Source organism: Dreissena polymorpha, chromosome 3 (genome assembly GCF_020536995.1).
Source record: "Dreissena polymorpha isolate Duluth1 chromosome 3, UMN_Dpol_1.0, whole genome shotgun sequence".
Classification (NCBI taxonomy): domain Eukaryota; kingdom Metazoa; phylum Mollusca; class Bivalvia; order Myida; family Dreissenidae; genus Dreissena; species Dreissena polymorpha.
In genome coordinates this window covers 16,525,108-16,539,362 of record NC_068357.1, presented here as the reverse complement: position 1 = coordinate 16,539,362, position 14,255 = coordinate 16,525,108, and the positions used below count along the sequence as shown (strand labels likewise).

The window sequence follows — 14,255 nt, the reverse complement described above, 5'->3', positions numbered from 1 at the left end:
ATAAAAGTATCAAGAGTTTTTGTTAGTACTATACTGACTACAGTAAAGGTGGAATGATAGATCGTTTTAGGTGTCCTGCTTTTTGGTCAAATGTCCCGACAATTTTTTATGGAATGTCCCGCTTTGGACCTAAAAAATTCTGGCATGTATGAATTTAATTAAAGACCTTTCTAACTAGATTCAAGTTTTAAAGGCTTCTTTCCAACCCTGAGATAATGATGAGCAGCAAACAGCACAAAACCTGAACTGACTGCAAGTTACTTGCAGGCTGTTCTGGTTTTATGCTGGTTGCAAAAGCCATTTTCATGTTGCTTCTGATGGGGAAAGGGTTAAACTTACCTGTTGCATTGTTGTGCGTGTTACAGAACAGTTTGAGGACACCAGACCTGACCTGGGAGAAGGTCCGGTCTCAGGTTGACCACATAATCTGGCCAGACAGCAAACGCATCATCCTCATTGCTGAGGTAACTGCAGCGTAATTTTCTGGGTGTTAAAGATGTTTTAATTTCTTAAGTTTGTTGAATTCAACTAGGAAAAACATGTTCAACCCTTGAATTTAACTAGGAAAAACATGTTAAACCTTTGAATTCAACTAGGAAAAACATGTTAAACGCATGAATTCAACTAGGAAAAACATGTTAAACCCTTAACTGCACAGATACCCACTTTGACACATGTGAAGTCCCTTAGAAAATCAAATTAAAAATGAAATCATTTCTTTTAAGAATCATTAGTTTTAAAGGCTTTATTGCCAACCTTAAGATACTGATGAGTAGCAAAGAGAATAAACCTGAACATACTGCATGTTACTCGCAGGCTGTTCTGGTTTTATGCTGTTTGCACTTTTTCAATTTGTTCTCGGTTGGAAAGGATAAAATAATACGAGCTAGTATTATTTAATGTAATCTCATATGTTAGGCTATTGCACAACTTTATGTGAAGTGATTTGTTAGGATTATTCTGGGACACATAATATTTGCACCTAACATTTGCCTTACTATTCGTCAAAAATGACTTTTAATTTAACAGGATTTTTATTATACCGGAGGCAATCTTTAAACAATGGTCCAAATATTTATTTAAGGGTCGTCTTGTTAACCTGAGCTGTTCCAGTGTTCCCTCCTTTGTGGTCTCCATCACAGCTGTAACACAGGTCAGTTTATATTTGGCTTCTATAATGTTGCATTGGTCTTTTGACGAAATTTCACTGACTTACACTTTTCAGCATCCAGGCGTGATCAAATTTCCTTCCATTACATATCTTATGTGTTTCTATTTTCGGAAGAGTACAGATTCGTCTTTAAAATTTTGCTAGGCCAGGACAATTTGATATAAATGGGATGGACAAATTATGCCTGGGAAATGTTGATTTGACGATAATGGTTTAATTTTATATTGTTCGTAATTACATCATTTTACAAACATGGTTCAAAATCAGAATAGAGATGTCTCGTAATGATAGGCGTTCAATTCATCAGGGCTAACTGGACTATTCAATGTGCTTCAACCAAAGATTGAGAATTTTAAATTGTTAGTGTTTGATAATTATTGAAAGTAATATGCTTGGCCCATTCTTCCTGATATTAAGGGCAACAACTTAGTTTGTACATTCAAAGATCTTAATTTACCTCCCCTGCTTGTACAGTTTAGTCATTTCTCCTGTTGCTTCTGTTTTTATGCTCCATGAAATAAAATTTTGGCGGAGCATATAGTTGCCAGTTTGTCCTTCCTTCTGTCACACTTGTTACTGTTTCTCATAGCGCCTTCATTACTTTACCAATCTCTTTCATATTTGGCATTTAGGTACATGTACCTTGCATGGACCTCTACCTTTTGATGAGGTTTGAGGTCACTGGAATCAAGGTCAAGGTCACCGAGGCTAATAATAGATTTTCCTTCACGCTCTTGTTACAGTTTCTAATAGCGCCTTCAATACTTGACCGATCTCTTACATATTAGCAATGTAGGTACCTTGCATGGACCTCTACCTTTTTATGAGGTCACTGGGGTCAAGGTCACAGAGGCTAATAATATTTTTTCCGTCACGCTTTTGTTACAGTTTCTCATAGGGCCTTCAATACTTTACCGATCTCTTTCATATTTGGCATGTAGGTACCTTGCATGGACCTCTACCTTTCGATGAGGTTTGAGGTCACTGGGGTCAAGGTCACCAAGGCTAATAATAGATATTCCTTTCACGCTTTTGTTACAGTTTCTAGTAGCGCCTTCAATACTTAACCGATCTCTCACATATTTGCAATGTAGGTACCTTGTAGGACCTCGTCCTTTTGATGAGGTTTGAGGTCACTGGGTTCAAGGTCAAGGTCACCGAGGCTAATAATAGATTTTCCTTCACGCTTTTGTTACAGTTTCTTATAGAGCCTTCAATACTTTACCGATCTCTTAGATATTTGGTATGTAGGTACCTTGTATAGACCTCTAACTTTTGATGACGCTTGATGTCATTTGGGGTCAAAGTCAAGGTCACCGAGGCTAATAATTTTTTTTTTTTAAGGTGGTAATTAACACATAGATTGACAGAGAGCATCATCAAGGAACATCCATCGTTTTCAATGATACTTCTTTTTTTAGTGAAGCCATTGTGAATTTATTGAAAAAATATATACATGTACATGTAACTATAATTGCGGCTAAGTTCTTTCATGTCCATTAATGTTAAGTAAGCTGTTTGAAAAATAGCATATTTCATTAGATTGTTTTTTTGATGTTGTTTTGTGTTTTTTTCCGTTCAATATATTTTATTTCCTCATTGATAGGTGTGTGTGGGTCGATGGCATAGTTTACAACCAATATATGCAAATTATTACTCATTTCATTTTCATACGTAAAACAATCCAAAGCTTTTACATTACAATATATAAACAAATAATGTTATTAATAAAGACTTGATTTAAGTCCCTTATCACAGCTACTGGAACAGTAGATTGTTAACCCATTTATGCCTAGCGTCTAGAAAAAAGGCCTTGGCAAACAGCGTAGACCCAGATGAGACGACGCATGATGCAGCGTCTCATCAGGGTCTGCGCTGTTTGCTTAAAGGGATTTTTGTAAGAAATATTCTAAATATAGAAATAAATATACTAGGCATCCCTAATGTTGGAAATAAATTGATCCAATTTAGAAGGATGAGAGAGTCCACTAGGCATAAATGGGTTAATGTAAGCAGTACTGTATACAGCATATATTCCTTATTTTTCAGGCTCTTGCGTTGATAGAGCTGTTCAATGCACCAGCTGGCCGATACAAGCAAGACGTCTACCTCCTTCCAAAGAAAATGGGTATGTTAAAGACTTGAATAAACATATACTTCTAAACTGCTTCATGAAGAGTACAGTATTTGTTTATTTAATTTCATGAATGTCATTTTTGTCCATACTTTTAGCTTGGATTGTGATTTATCTGGTCAGCCACTGTTGGTTGTGTTTGTCATCAATGTACTTAAAGAAGTTCCCGTCTTGGTTGATTGGAACAAACTTATCAGGAATGCCCAATGATTTTCCTATCAATTCTTTCAAATCATACTTACATTTGTATAATTTTGTTCTTTCAAACATTCAAATTTATGGCGAACAGATGCAATATTTCTTCAAATAGACCTACTAAAAGTCAATGTGCATGTTATAAATGACAAAAAAATTATGTATTTTTTTATGTTTATTATTTATGTTAACAAAAATTCTGCCAATATGTGGGTTTTTTGCTTGGGTGAAATTTGTGGACAATTTTTATGCCCCCGGTATGGTGGCAGTTGAACTGTCCGTCCGTCCAAACTTTAACATTGGCCATAACTTTTGCAATATTGAAGATAGCAACTTGATATTTGGCATGCATGTGTATCTCATGAAGCTGCACATTTTAAGTGGTGAAAGGACAAGGTGAAAGTCATTCTTCAAGGTAAAAAAAATACAATCCAAGGGAAGTAATAAGCTTTAAAAGGGAGATCATTTCTAAACCTGCCAAATGATATATTGAAATTGTATTACCCTTTCCCACATAAGAAGCAAAGTGAAAATGGCTTTTGTAACCAGCATAAAACCAGAACAGCCTGCAAGTAACTCACAGTCTGTTCAGGTTTTATGCTGTTTGCTGCTCATCAGTAATTAAAGATTGGAAATGAAACCTTTAAAACTTCAATTTAGTAAGAAAGCTATTTAACAAAATGCGACTCTCTAAGGGACTACAAATGTGTCAAAATACGTATCTAAGTGGTAAAGGGTTAAAAGCGGCGCAATAGGGGGCATTGTGTTTCTAACAAACACATCTCTTGTTCATGACAATAATGTGCTTTAGTTTATGTTATTTATTTTTTGTTAAAGAAAATTCTACTATTTTGTGGGGGTTTGGCTTTAGAGGAGGGGGTTGTGTTGTAAAATTTGTGGACATGGTGATGTAGCAATTTGTGTGCTTTACATTCCCACTCTGCAATACATTCGCAAATCATACAGAATCTTATACATCTTTCAGATGAGTATGTAGCCCTGTTACACCTGCCCACATTCGATGCCCACTTGACAGAGCTTACTGATGAACAAGCTAAATACTTGGGTCTGTCTAAGACTGGACCATTCAAGCCGAACTACTATAGGTAAGAACTACTATAGGTAACTGTTGTCAATATGAGCAATGCTCTTGCAAAACTGGGCTTAAAGCGTAGTCCAAGATTAGCCCATGCAGTCTGCACAGGGTCATCAGGGTTGACACTTTCTGCATAAACTGGATGTTCACTTAATAGAGACTTCCTTCAAATGAAAAAATTATCATCATTATTATTATTATCATTATGATCATTGCAGTCTGCACAGGGTCATCAGGGTTGACAATTTTTGCATAAACTGGATTTTCACTTATTAGAAACTTCCTTCAAATGAAAAAATTCCATAAAAGTGAAAAGCGTCTTTCCTGATAAGCCTGTGCAGACTGCACATGATAATCTAGGACAATGCTTAGGCACACACTTTAAGTCCAAGAACGAGGCCCAAATATTAAGCAGTAACTATTGATTTGATTTCATGCAACAGTGTGGTGACTTCGAGTTCCACCTGTTATGTATTATGTCTTATTGTATTTCGATTACTTAAGTAAAAGTGAATGTTTACCTCATTATTTTTCAGGTATTAAGCAATCGGCAATTGTGATAGAAGATCTACAGATCTGCCCTTCTAGTTGTTGTACTCTTACTTAGACTACACATACGGCTGCAATGTAACCTAATTGTGGTTACCTTTGGAGATCAACACTTTGTGAACCTATCTTAGTTATAGCATGACCATTTGATTTTGTTGAAAGGAGGATTTCATTATAACAATTATTTGAATAAGATGCCATACTTTTCATATGAATTTGTTTGCAAGTATCAAAACTAGCAAAGGTGACTCATTTTATTACAGATATTGCTTTCAATAATTGTACCATATCTTTGTGAATGTATAAACATAGATATATTTATTTTGTCCTTATAATGAAAAAAGATAATATGGAATTAGAAGAAGTCATTTGCATTTAACCTGATATGTGTAAACTTTGGGTTCTTTTATTATAAGCATCAAGTAAATACAAATAATCAACACATAATTTCAAGCACCCATCCACGCTACTATCATCCCCTACGTCAGTGAATATGCAAGCACCATTAGAAGCCTTTTGAATGTCACATTTATTTCAATGCAATAAGAGACACATTTGCAAGACTGAGAAATAGCAAAAGAACATTCCACAATCAATCTAACAAATTTGTCAAATGTCTGGAATTAATGTTGTTCAGCTATAACACTTGTTTTTTGAAAATTTATTGGATCACAAAATTTCTTTATAATTTTTACTAAAATTTACTTTCTTTGTGATTTATTACAAATGGACTTATTTGATAATATTGAAGGTGTTCCAATAATACCGGATTGCTTGGCATAAATAGAGTACAGTTATTTGCTGCTGTAAACTTTCTTTATACTAAGAATTGATAGTTTACATACATGTACTAAGTTAACATACATGTGCTTTTGTATATAGTATTACTTTTCATTCAATCAGGATCCATATAGAAATAGTTGTATGCTTATGAAGTATTTGTCAAAAAGGACTCCATGCATTTGATTGAACAAATCCTTGGTGCCCATGTGGTTGTTTCTAGAAAGAAGAAATGAGAACATTACCCATTTAATGCTGGTAATGCAAAATTGTGCTTGGGCTCCTTATGTAAGAACTTGAGCATGGAATATGCAAGGAGTTAAAAGTCCAATATGGGATTTAAATTGTGTACATATAGTTCGCTTATAGCCTGGAGATTCATATATTTGGTGTATGTAAAATTAGTGTGTTAAATTAGTACGATTATAATTGAAGCCTGTAGCCTCTTTCTATAAGAATAGAAGTTTTAATTATTGTAAAATAAAATAAACAATATGAATTTAGTTTAATAAGTATATTACGGACAGGTATTGAAATATAAAGGTTTCATTTGTTGGCAGGAATAGAAAATATTCATCTACATCAATATATGCATTTTTTTTTTATTATCATTTAATTTTGTATATTTATGTTAAATGACCATGACTGTGGCCGTGGTTATTTCACTAGATCTGTATGTGTGTATTTGTCATCATGATTTGTTTGAAAAACTAAAACTTTGGAATATTTTTTTGGATCTCATTCGGTAAAGGACTTGTTCTTAGATTTTCCTATTTTTGACAACATGTTTGAAAATTGTCTTTTTAACAAGTTCCTTTAACTAAATTTGTCATTCCCAAAACCCAGCAATAAAACTAAATAAAGGACAAAATTGACTAATGATGTATCATGTACTTGAAAATCTAATTTTGAGTGCATTAACATTGTTTACAAAAAATGTACTAATGAATTCGCCATATTAATGTTTTGCAGACCTTAAAATGGTGTATAATATTGTTGTTTGCATAGTAACAATTTTGTGATAAATCTACCTGTAGTCAATTTTTTGTTTTTTGCCAAGTTTTCTAGGCATTGCAGTTTTTGTTACTATTTACGCACGTGATTTCTGCTATAGTGAAACTGGTCAGAAAATCATAGGCTCCATATTATTTAAATCAGAAAGAAAATAAAAATAAACTTGATTTCACTGTGTTCTTGTTAATTTATCAAGTGTTTTTGCTTTTTTTAAACGGCACATCAAAAGTTCCCTATTGTGAAAAAGTGTAGACAGAATTTTATAACATAAAAGACATATATTAATTTCCTACCATGGATATTCATGACTATTGTTGTCGTTTATATTCCAGATCCCTCAATTGCTGTCAATGAGCAGTGTTTTATACAATAAAAGAAACGAGAACATCAAAATTAAGTTTTTCCGAACATACCAGAGGTTGAAACCTTATGCCCAATACAGATATTGAAACTTTTAAAATGTTGGTCCTTATGCAAAACAATGCATTGATTAGTCCCATCTTGTAAATACTTCTCTAAGTCTAGAGAAACTATAAAAGTACTATGAATTGCGTGGAATGACAAACTTTTAGACAAATACCAGATTCAGTTGTCCTTGATGAGAAATGGTAATTCTAAATTCTGAACAAATATTGAAGAACATCAAAGAGAACATTATAACAAATAATGTGAAGCATCAAAACATGTCTGCTTTCAATATGATGCAGATGATACAGTTGAAGGTGCGGATCAATTTAATATTTTATCTTACACATTGAAATATATATATATATATATATATATATATATATATACAATCCGTATGCTTAGCGACTACAATGTTTATTCAGCATCTATTTTAATTTATATCTAGTATGTGCAAACTTGATATCATTACAAAAACATAAACAAAGAACATGAATTTACAACCATTATGAGTTAACAGGACTCATTTTTTGCTTGAAACTAGTTATTGACGCTTGAGACCTAAGTTTATTGAGACATTCTTGAGTCTATTTCCTGATAAAACAAGAGTTGCATTTGTCAGAAACACAATGCGCCCTTATGCGCCGCTTTGATTTTTTCTTTGACCTTGACCTTTCACCACTCTTAATGTGCAGCTCCTTGAGATACACATGCATGCCAAATATCAAGTTGCTACATTCAATATTGCAAAAGTTATGAAGAAGGTTAAAGTTTGGGTTAAAGTTTTTGAATTTTTTTTACCTTTGACCTTGAAGGATGACCTTGACCTGTCACCACTCAAAATGTGCAGCTCCACGAGATACACATGCATGCCAAATATCAAGTTGCTACGTCCAATATTGCAAAAGTTATGAAGAATGTTAAAGTTTTGGGACACATACAATGACAGACAGGCCAAAAACAATATACCCCCGATCTTTTGATCCGAGGGCATAAAAACAATAACCTGTACTTGGTATCTTAAGAGATGTTCGTAAAAACGCTCCCTTGACAAGGATCAAACCCAGGACCTTATGTTAATTAAGCAAACACTATATCCACTAAACCACTACAATCTTGATTAAAAATAAGGTAACTATATTGATTTCTACTTAAAAACAAATACATTTCAAGATTCTGAGCCATGCTCACTATTCACATGAGTCCACTACAGCTATTACTTTGTAATAACAATTTTCATTTTCAAGAAATGCTGTCTCCTCATGTTTATCCTTTGTGACAATTTATCTTAAAAAAGCATGACACAGTTACAGTCGGACAAATTAAAGCTTTAATGTCGTATTTGACACTTGTATTTGAAAATGTTTTACATACGACTTCTCGTTTTATAAGTGATTGGATTTGTACCCAGTTAATTCAAAATTCATCAATGTATGGAAAAGGTATGGCAGAGACAGACGACAGGAACTTTCAAGTTGTTTTAAGGCCAAATTTGACCTCTACGTGCAACCTTGAACTTTACGCTTTGGAGACGGTTTGTTACAACGGACACGTCCTCTTATGATGGTTTACTTATATTCCAAGTTATTTCAAAATCTCTCAATAAACAACATTAATTGTCTCACATGTAACATAAGCCTAATTAATGACTATTGTATAAATGAGTTTTTTTCTAAGATTTGAACAGGTTACCTAGTTTTTGGACACATGTGACCTTATTGGCCTGGATATTGGCAAAATAAACATTTCAGGGCTTGCCTTGGCTTAAAAACTTCTTTAGCCAAACATGGCTCGCTTTGGCAAATGCCTACTTTATTTAAGTTTTTTTTATGGGTAGTTATAAAGGAAAAGTTGTAGCCAAATGGAATTTTCTTTGGTCAAATTGGTTAATGTGTAGCAATCGGCTAAGTTTTTGCATGGCAGCGTAAGCCCTGCAGTTCAGCAAGTTTCATCAAGATGAGTCATAAATGTGGCCTCAAGAGTGGTAATAGGTTTTATCTGAGGGCTGACCTTTTGACCTAGTTTTTGGATGCACCTTACCCAGACGTTTTCCAGGTAAAAATTCTGACCAAGTTTCATCAATATTGGAGGAAACATGAAGCTACTACAGTGGCTTAGCGCTAAAAGTTGATGACACACAACCCACACACCTGGTGTCCTCCTCCAACATGACAGTGGCACAGTCATGTCTTTGCACATGTTGTGCAGTTTCATACACACACTAACAACTTTTGCAGCTTTGAGTGCTTCAATAAGAGGCATCCTCCTCTTTTGTGTAAAGATCTACAAAGACAATATTGTCTTATTCACAAACATGACAAACAAGGCAGTATCAGTACACGAAACTGATTTTTTTTCAAATATGCATACTAATGTCGTCATAATGATACTGATTTACAAAATGTCATTATTATTTAAATAAAAACAGGTTACTGTTTTCAATTTTGTTAAATCTAGTATCCTTACATATGAACTGTCTGGCAAGGTAATACAATTAATATTGTACATACCATGTAAGTGCCTATACCTTGATTTCGAAATTCCAAAGGTTCTCTACACCAACAGTATTTTTTCGCATGTGCATGGATGTACTGCATCTCTTTAGGCATACTTGGCAGGCAAAGAGCCTAAGTGGTGTCAGCAAATATTGTGTGAACCTATAATAACCTCTATAGTAGACTATAGACTGGTAGACTAATTTGATGGTCTAAAACAGCTTGAATGCTCAGGGTATGATATTCATTTCGGCAATCTAACTCTTAAACCTCACTTGGCATGATGATAGGAATCAGTGTTCCAATCGACAGCACTAACAACATTTGGAATATGTCCAATCCTAAAAAAAAACATTTTTTTGTGATTCTTAAACTTCAGCAAATATCATATCCGTCTAGTAATTTGATATACTTTCAATGCGTTATGAATAAAGCCATGTTGAAAACAAATGCCGAATAAATTGTCAAAAGGAAACTTAAACAAATCATAACAAGAAGCAATTTGAATATATTGAAATTCTTTTTTCGGCGTAGCTGTATACACCAGCTTTTCACCTTACCTGACCTTTGTAACTGTCCAATAAAATTAAAATAAAATTTCCCGCGGCTAGGTCAGAATGAATAAACTTCATTTATCCCATAGGCTGATTTGAGCATACGACTAGAACATTGGAAACATTTCCGCGTCTTCGTAACACTGTTTTACTGCGTGTTCAGCATGAAACAATTTTATCTCTAATGAAAAGCCTTAATACCGGTAGATAGAACAGTTTTACACTCAATCTTGACATCAATACAGTTTGTGCGTGCACCTTTTATTTTCAGAGGATTGCCAGCGCGATAACGTTTGTACTTAAAGGCTATGTTCTCATATTTAGTACTAACTTCCATATTCCTGTCAACATGTAAAAGCATAAAGAGCAGCGGAAGCGAGGCCTCACTTTAATGCATGGCATTTCAACCCGCGAGGTATCAGGGTCAGTTCGCGGTTAGTGTGTGTGAATGTCAGAGTTTATATACACTGAACAGTATCCAGATTAAGTTTGCAAATCCAGATTATTTGCAAACTTTTTTTTTTTTTATTGAACAATTGTAATGAAATTTTGCATATTTGTAGGAGGCAATGAGTACATACATATAATTGAGAAAAAAAAAGAGTTAAATGTTTTTGGAAAGTAGAGTTATTTGATCCCCCGTGGGATCCCAACGGGATTTTGTCTCCCCCGTTAAGAATTGCAATTCTCCAACGGGAGTTTTTTTCCAGACGGGTGAATTTTACCTATGTTTTACAAAAAATGTAATTCAAATATTATGCTTTGTTTTCTGTTTAAATGTTTAAAAATACACATGTTTAAGTTATAATTGTAAGAAATATGTACTTTAATAAGAAAATACAGTGTTTGTAGATTTTCTTCCTCCGTGGGATTTTTACGGGGGATCCCGTCAATCTCCCGTATCCATTAAACTCCAACGGGGTTTTCATGGGGGACCCCGTCATACTCCCATTTAAATTAAACCCCAATGGGAGTTTGACGGAGGCCCCCCGTCTAACTCCAATTTATAAAGAACTCCACCGGAGAAGGGAGGGGGTCAGACTTGAATAAACAGTTTATACCCATTGCAATATATTCCATTGTAAAAAGAGTAAAAGACACCAAACTTTATTAAATAATTGATGTTTTCTTTTTAAGGTGTCAAAATCAATTTATAATTATTGAATTTTCTTAACTCAGTACGTTACGTTGAATAAAATGTCTTTTTGTAAGAGATTAGACCCACATATTGATATTTCTGGAAAGATGAATTTAAAACGTTCCATAATTTTGAAAGACTCAATGTATAAATAATAAAGTAACTTATCTCGAAAATATATTACATTTACCTTTTGATAGTCCAAACGTTGCTTTTATCCATTACTGTGATGATAAATACAGTCAGGTCGTCAGTTCCGAAAAGTCGCCAGTTCCGAAAAGTCGCCAGTTCCGAAACAAATTACATTTCATTCAACATTGAAAAATAAGTCTTACCAGTTATGATTGAACAAATTGTACAGCCATACACCTTAATATTTGATGATTTCTTTTTCGCAACAAACCGGAAGAAAATAGACAAATGTAAACAATCTGAATTGTCGAAACGCTCGCAGACATATTTTCGAATGGCGGCAAAATCCTGTCTTCGCGATCGGTCATCGGAAATTAGAACACGTTTGCTTCAATAACGGATTGTGCATGGTAAGTGATCTTGGTATTGATTTGAAGGTAATTTATCAGGAAATAAGAAAACAACAAGATTTATACATTTTCAGTCAAATTGTGAATTTAGAGTCTCGAAAATGACTCACTGCCACAGGTGTCAGTTCCGAAAAGACATGAAGTAAACCAGAGGTAATCTCAAACGAATTTTTATCTGTTAATCATCGTTAAGTAGTATTGTAAATTTTATTATTGGCCTTTACACTTGGCCTGGGATGAAATGCTATTATTTTTAATGCTTAATATTGCTTGAAAACAATGTAATTATATTTGGTCCCAACCAGCATTTTTTATATTGCATTATTGAATAGGAAACATGATGTTGCTGCTATGAAAACATGTGAGTAGAACTTACTAGAAGCAACAGGGGCTTCAAAAAATTATGTAACCATTTATATATGAGCATCTTACTATTAATATTCAATAATTCAAGTTTATCTTTTATTTCTTTAAAATGCTTGAAGTTACATTGCAATTGTATTTTTAAACATATATAAATACATGTATCACATCCTATACAGGGTGATAACAACATGATGTTTACCCGAGAATGGTTATGTTACCATAATCCAGTTTTATCAACCTGTATGGATGTGATATTAATTTTATTATACTGAACAAAGAAAACACAACAACTTAATAAGAGAAACACAATTGAAAATTGCTTGTTTATTCATTTACTAAGCACTCTGGCACATACATTTCTGAATGTACGGACGTTTAAAAGGAAGGTTGCTGGTATTGACTCATAGACAAAGGAAAACAATGTATTCCAATTTAATTAAATCTGATTATAAAAATTTTAAATTGTGTGATTTTATTTTTGTTTTTATTTAAAAAAAAAATATGCAAATGCCAGAAAGTAAAATGAAGTAAATGCAGTATATTTCTATATTCTCTTGATGCGGAAAACTAATGGTGCTATTTTCAGCTAAAAATGTTGATAAAATAATGTCGCATGTGACTCTAGTATGTGTAAATGGGAATTGACATGTGCTAGTCAAGTGAGGTATAATTAAAATAGTAAGGCTTATATCATTATTTTTTTCAGTATTGTGAAGGACGCAGACGTGCCCCGACAGGCAATGGGGGAAATGCAGCAGCCCAGACCTTTCACCCATGCATCTGTGATGTGTTTAGCTCTACCCATGTGAATTTATGAGTGTTGTACACTTGCCAAAGCTCTCCAGCAGTTGCTTATTTACCAACGTTTTCCTTATTTTATTTAAATTGGTTCCTAGTTTGTTTGTTTTTTCTAGTTTTTACCAAAAGCTTGAATTCCTATTTGTCTAGAAATGGATTTAGTTATTGTTCATGGTCAGTTGACTTTTTCATATTTTGAATTGATATGATTTGTGAGACTGGGTTCATCCCCTCTGAAAAAAGAAATGGTTTATTTTAATGAAATATTTTAAATCCAGTATCTTGGGCAGCAGTCTATATATGTCGTGTTGTACGAAAGTTAGCCCATGTTCCACTTATATTTTGTGGAATAAGTTTGCACAAAACATCACTTTAAATGTTATTATGTATATTTTGCTTATCCTTTAAAATAGATTTTCTTAGTCAAGTGAGATTAAAACACCTTCATAAGCATATTATCTGGATAAAGTTTACATGAATATGTACTACAATAGAACCTTGACATGCATTGTGTGCTGTTGCTTCCTTATACATTCTCATAGTTTTGTGTGACAATACTGTATGGTATGCTATCAAGATTTGATTCATACAACGATAGGTTGTTTCCATTCATTTTTACTGATATTTCAGTATCAAAAAATGCTGTATGCATTAACACTGCATAGATATATGTATTTATTTTTTATCGCTGCCTTTTGCATTAAAATGTACCATCCATGTCGGAGCAGAGCAGGACTATTCAATTATTGGATACTCTTTGAGAAAACTGGTCATTGTTATTTGCATTAACTGTTATCTTGAATTGTCATGTGCAACCTACACAGGTTGAAATCGCGCATTATTTTCTGGTTTCATGTAATTGTTTTTTAGAATCTCTAGTTTGTGCTCTGAGAAATTTCCTCTCAGAAAGCTTGTGTTGTCTCCAGTGGGCAGAGGCTAATCTTAGATATCATGGGGCAACATAAGATTGTATATTATAGTATATTTTATGCAAGTGCAAGTGTGTGATCTCAGGTAG

The 14,255-nt window shown here is 33.8% G+C and overlaps 1 protein-coding gene across 7 annotated transcripts in view; it reads left to right on the top strand.

Moving 5' to 3' along the window:
• Positions 1-7,104, top strand: part of LOC127873104 (S-adenosylhomocysteine hydrolase-like protein 1) — a 118,885-nt gene extending 111,781 nt beyond the window's left edge. For all 7 annotated transcript variants that reach the window (XM_052416720.1, XM_052416714.1, XM_052416721.1 and 4 more), the window contains exons 12-16: positions 366-464; positions 1,085-1,153; positions 3,221-3,299; positions 4,486-4,606; positions 5,133-7,104. In XM_052416720.1, the coding sequence (XP_052272680.1) occupies positions 366-464; positions 1,085-1,153; positions 3,221-3,299; positions 4,486-4,606; positions 5,133-5,139 (375 nt within the window). In that variant the 3' untranslated portion in view covers positions 5,140-7,104. The remainder of the gene's footprint in view (positions 1-365; positions 465-1,084; positions 1,154-3,220; positions 3,300-4,485; positions 4,607-5,132) is intronic.
• The last annotated feature ends 7,151 nt before the right edge of the window (positions 7,105-14,255 follow it).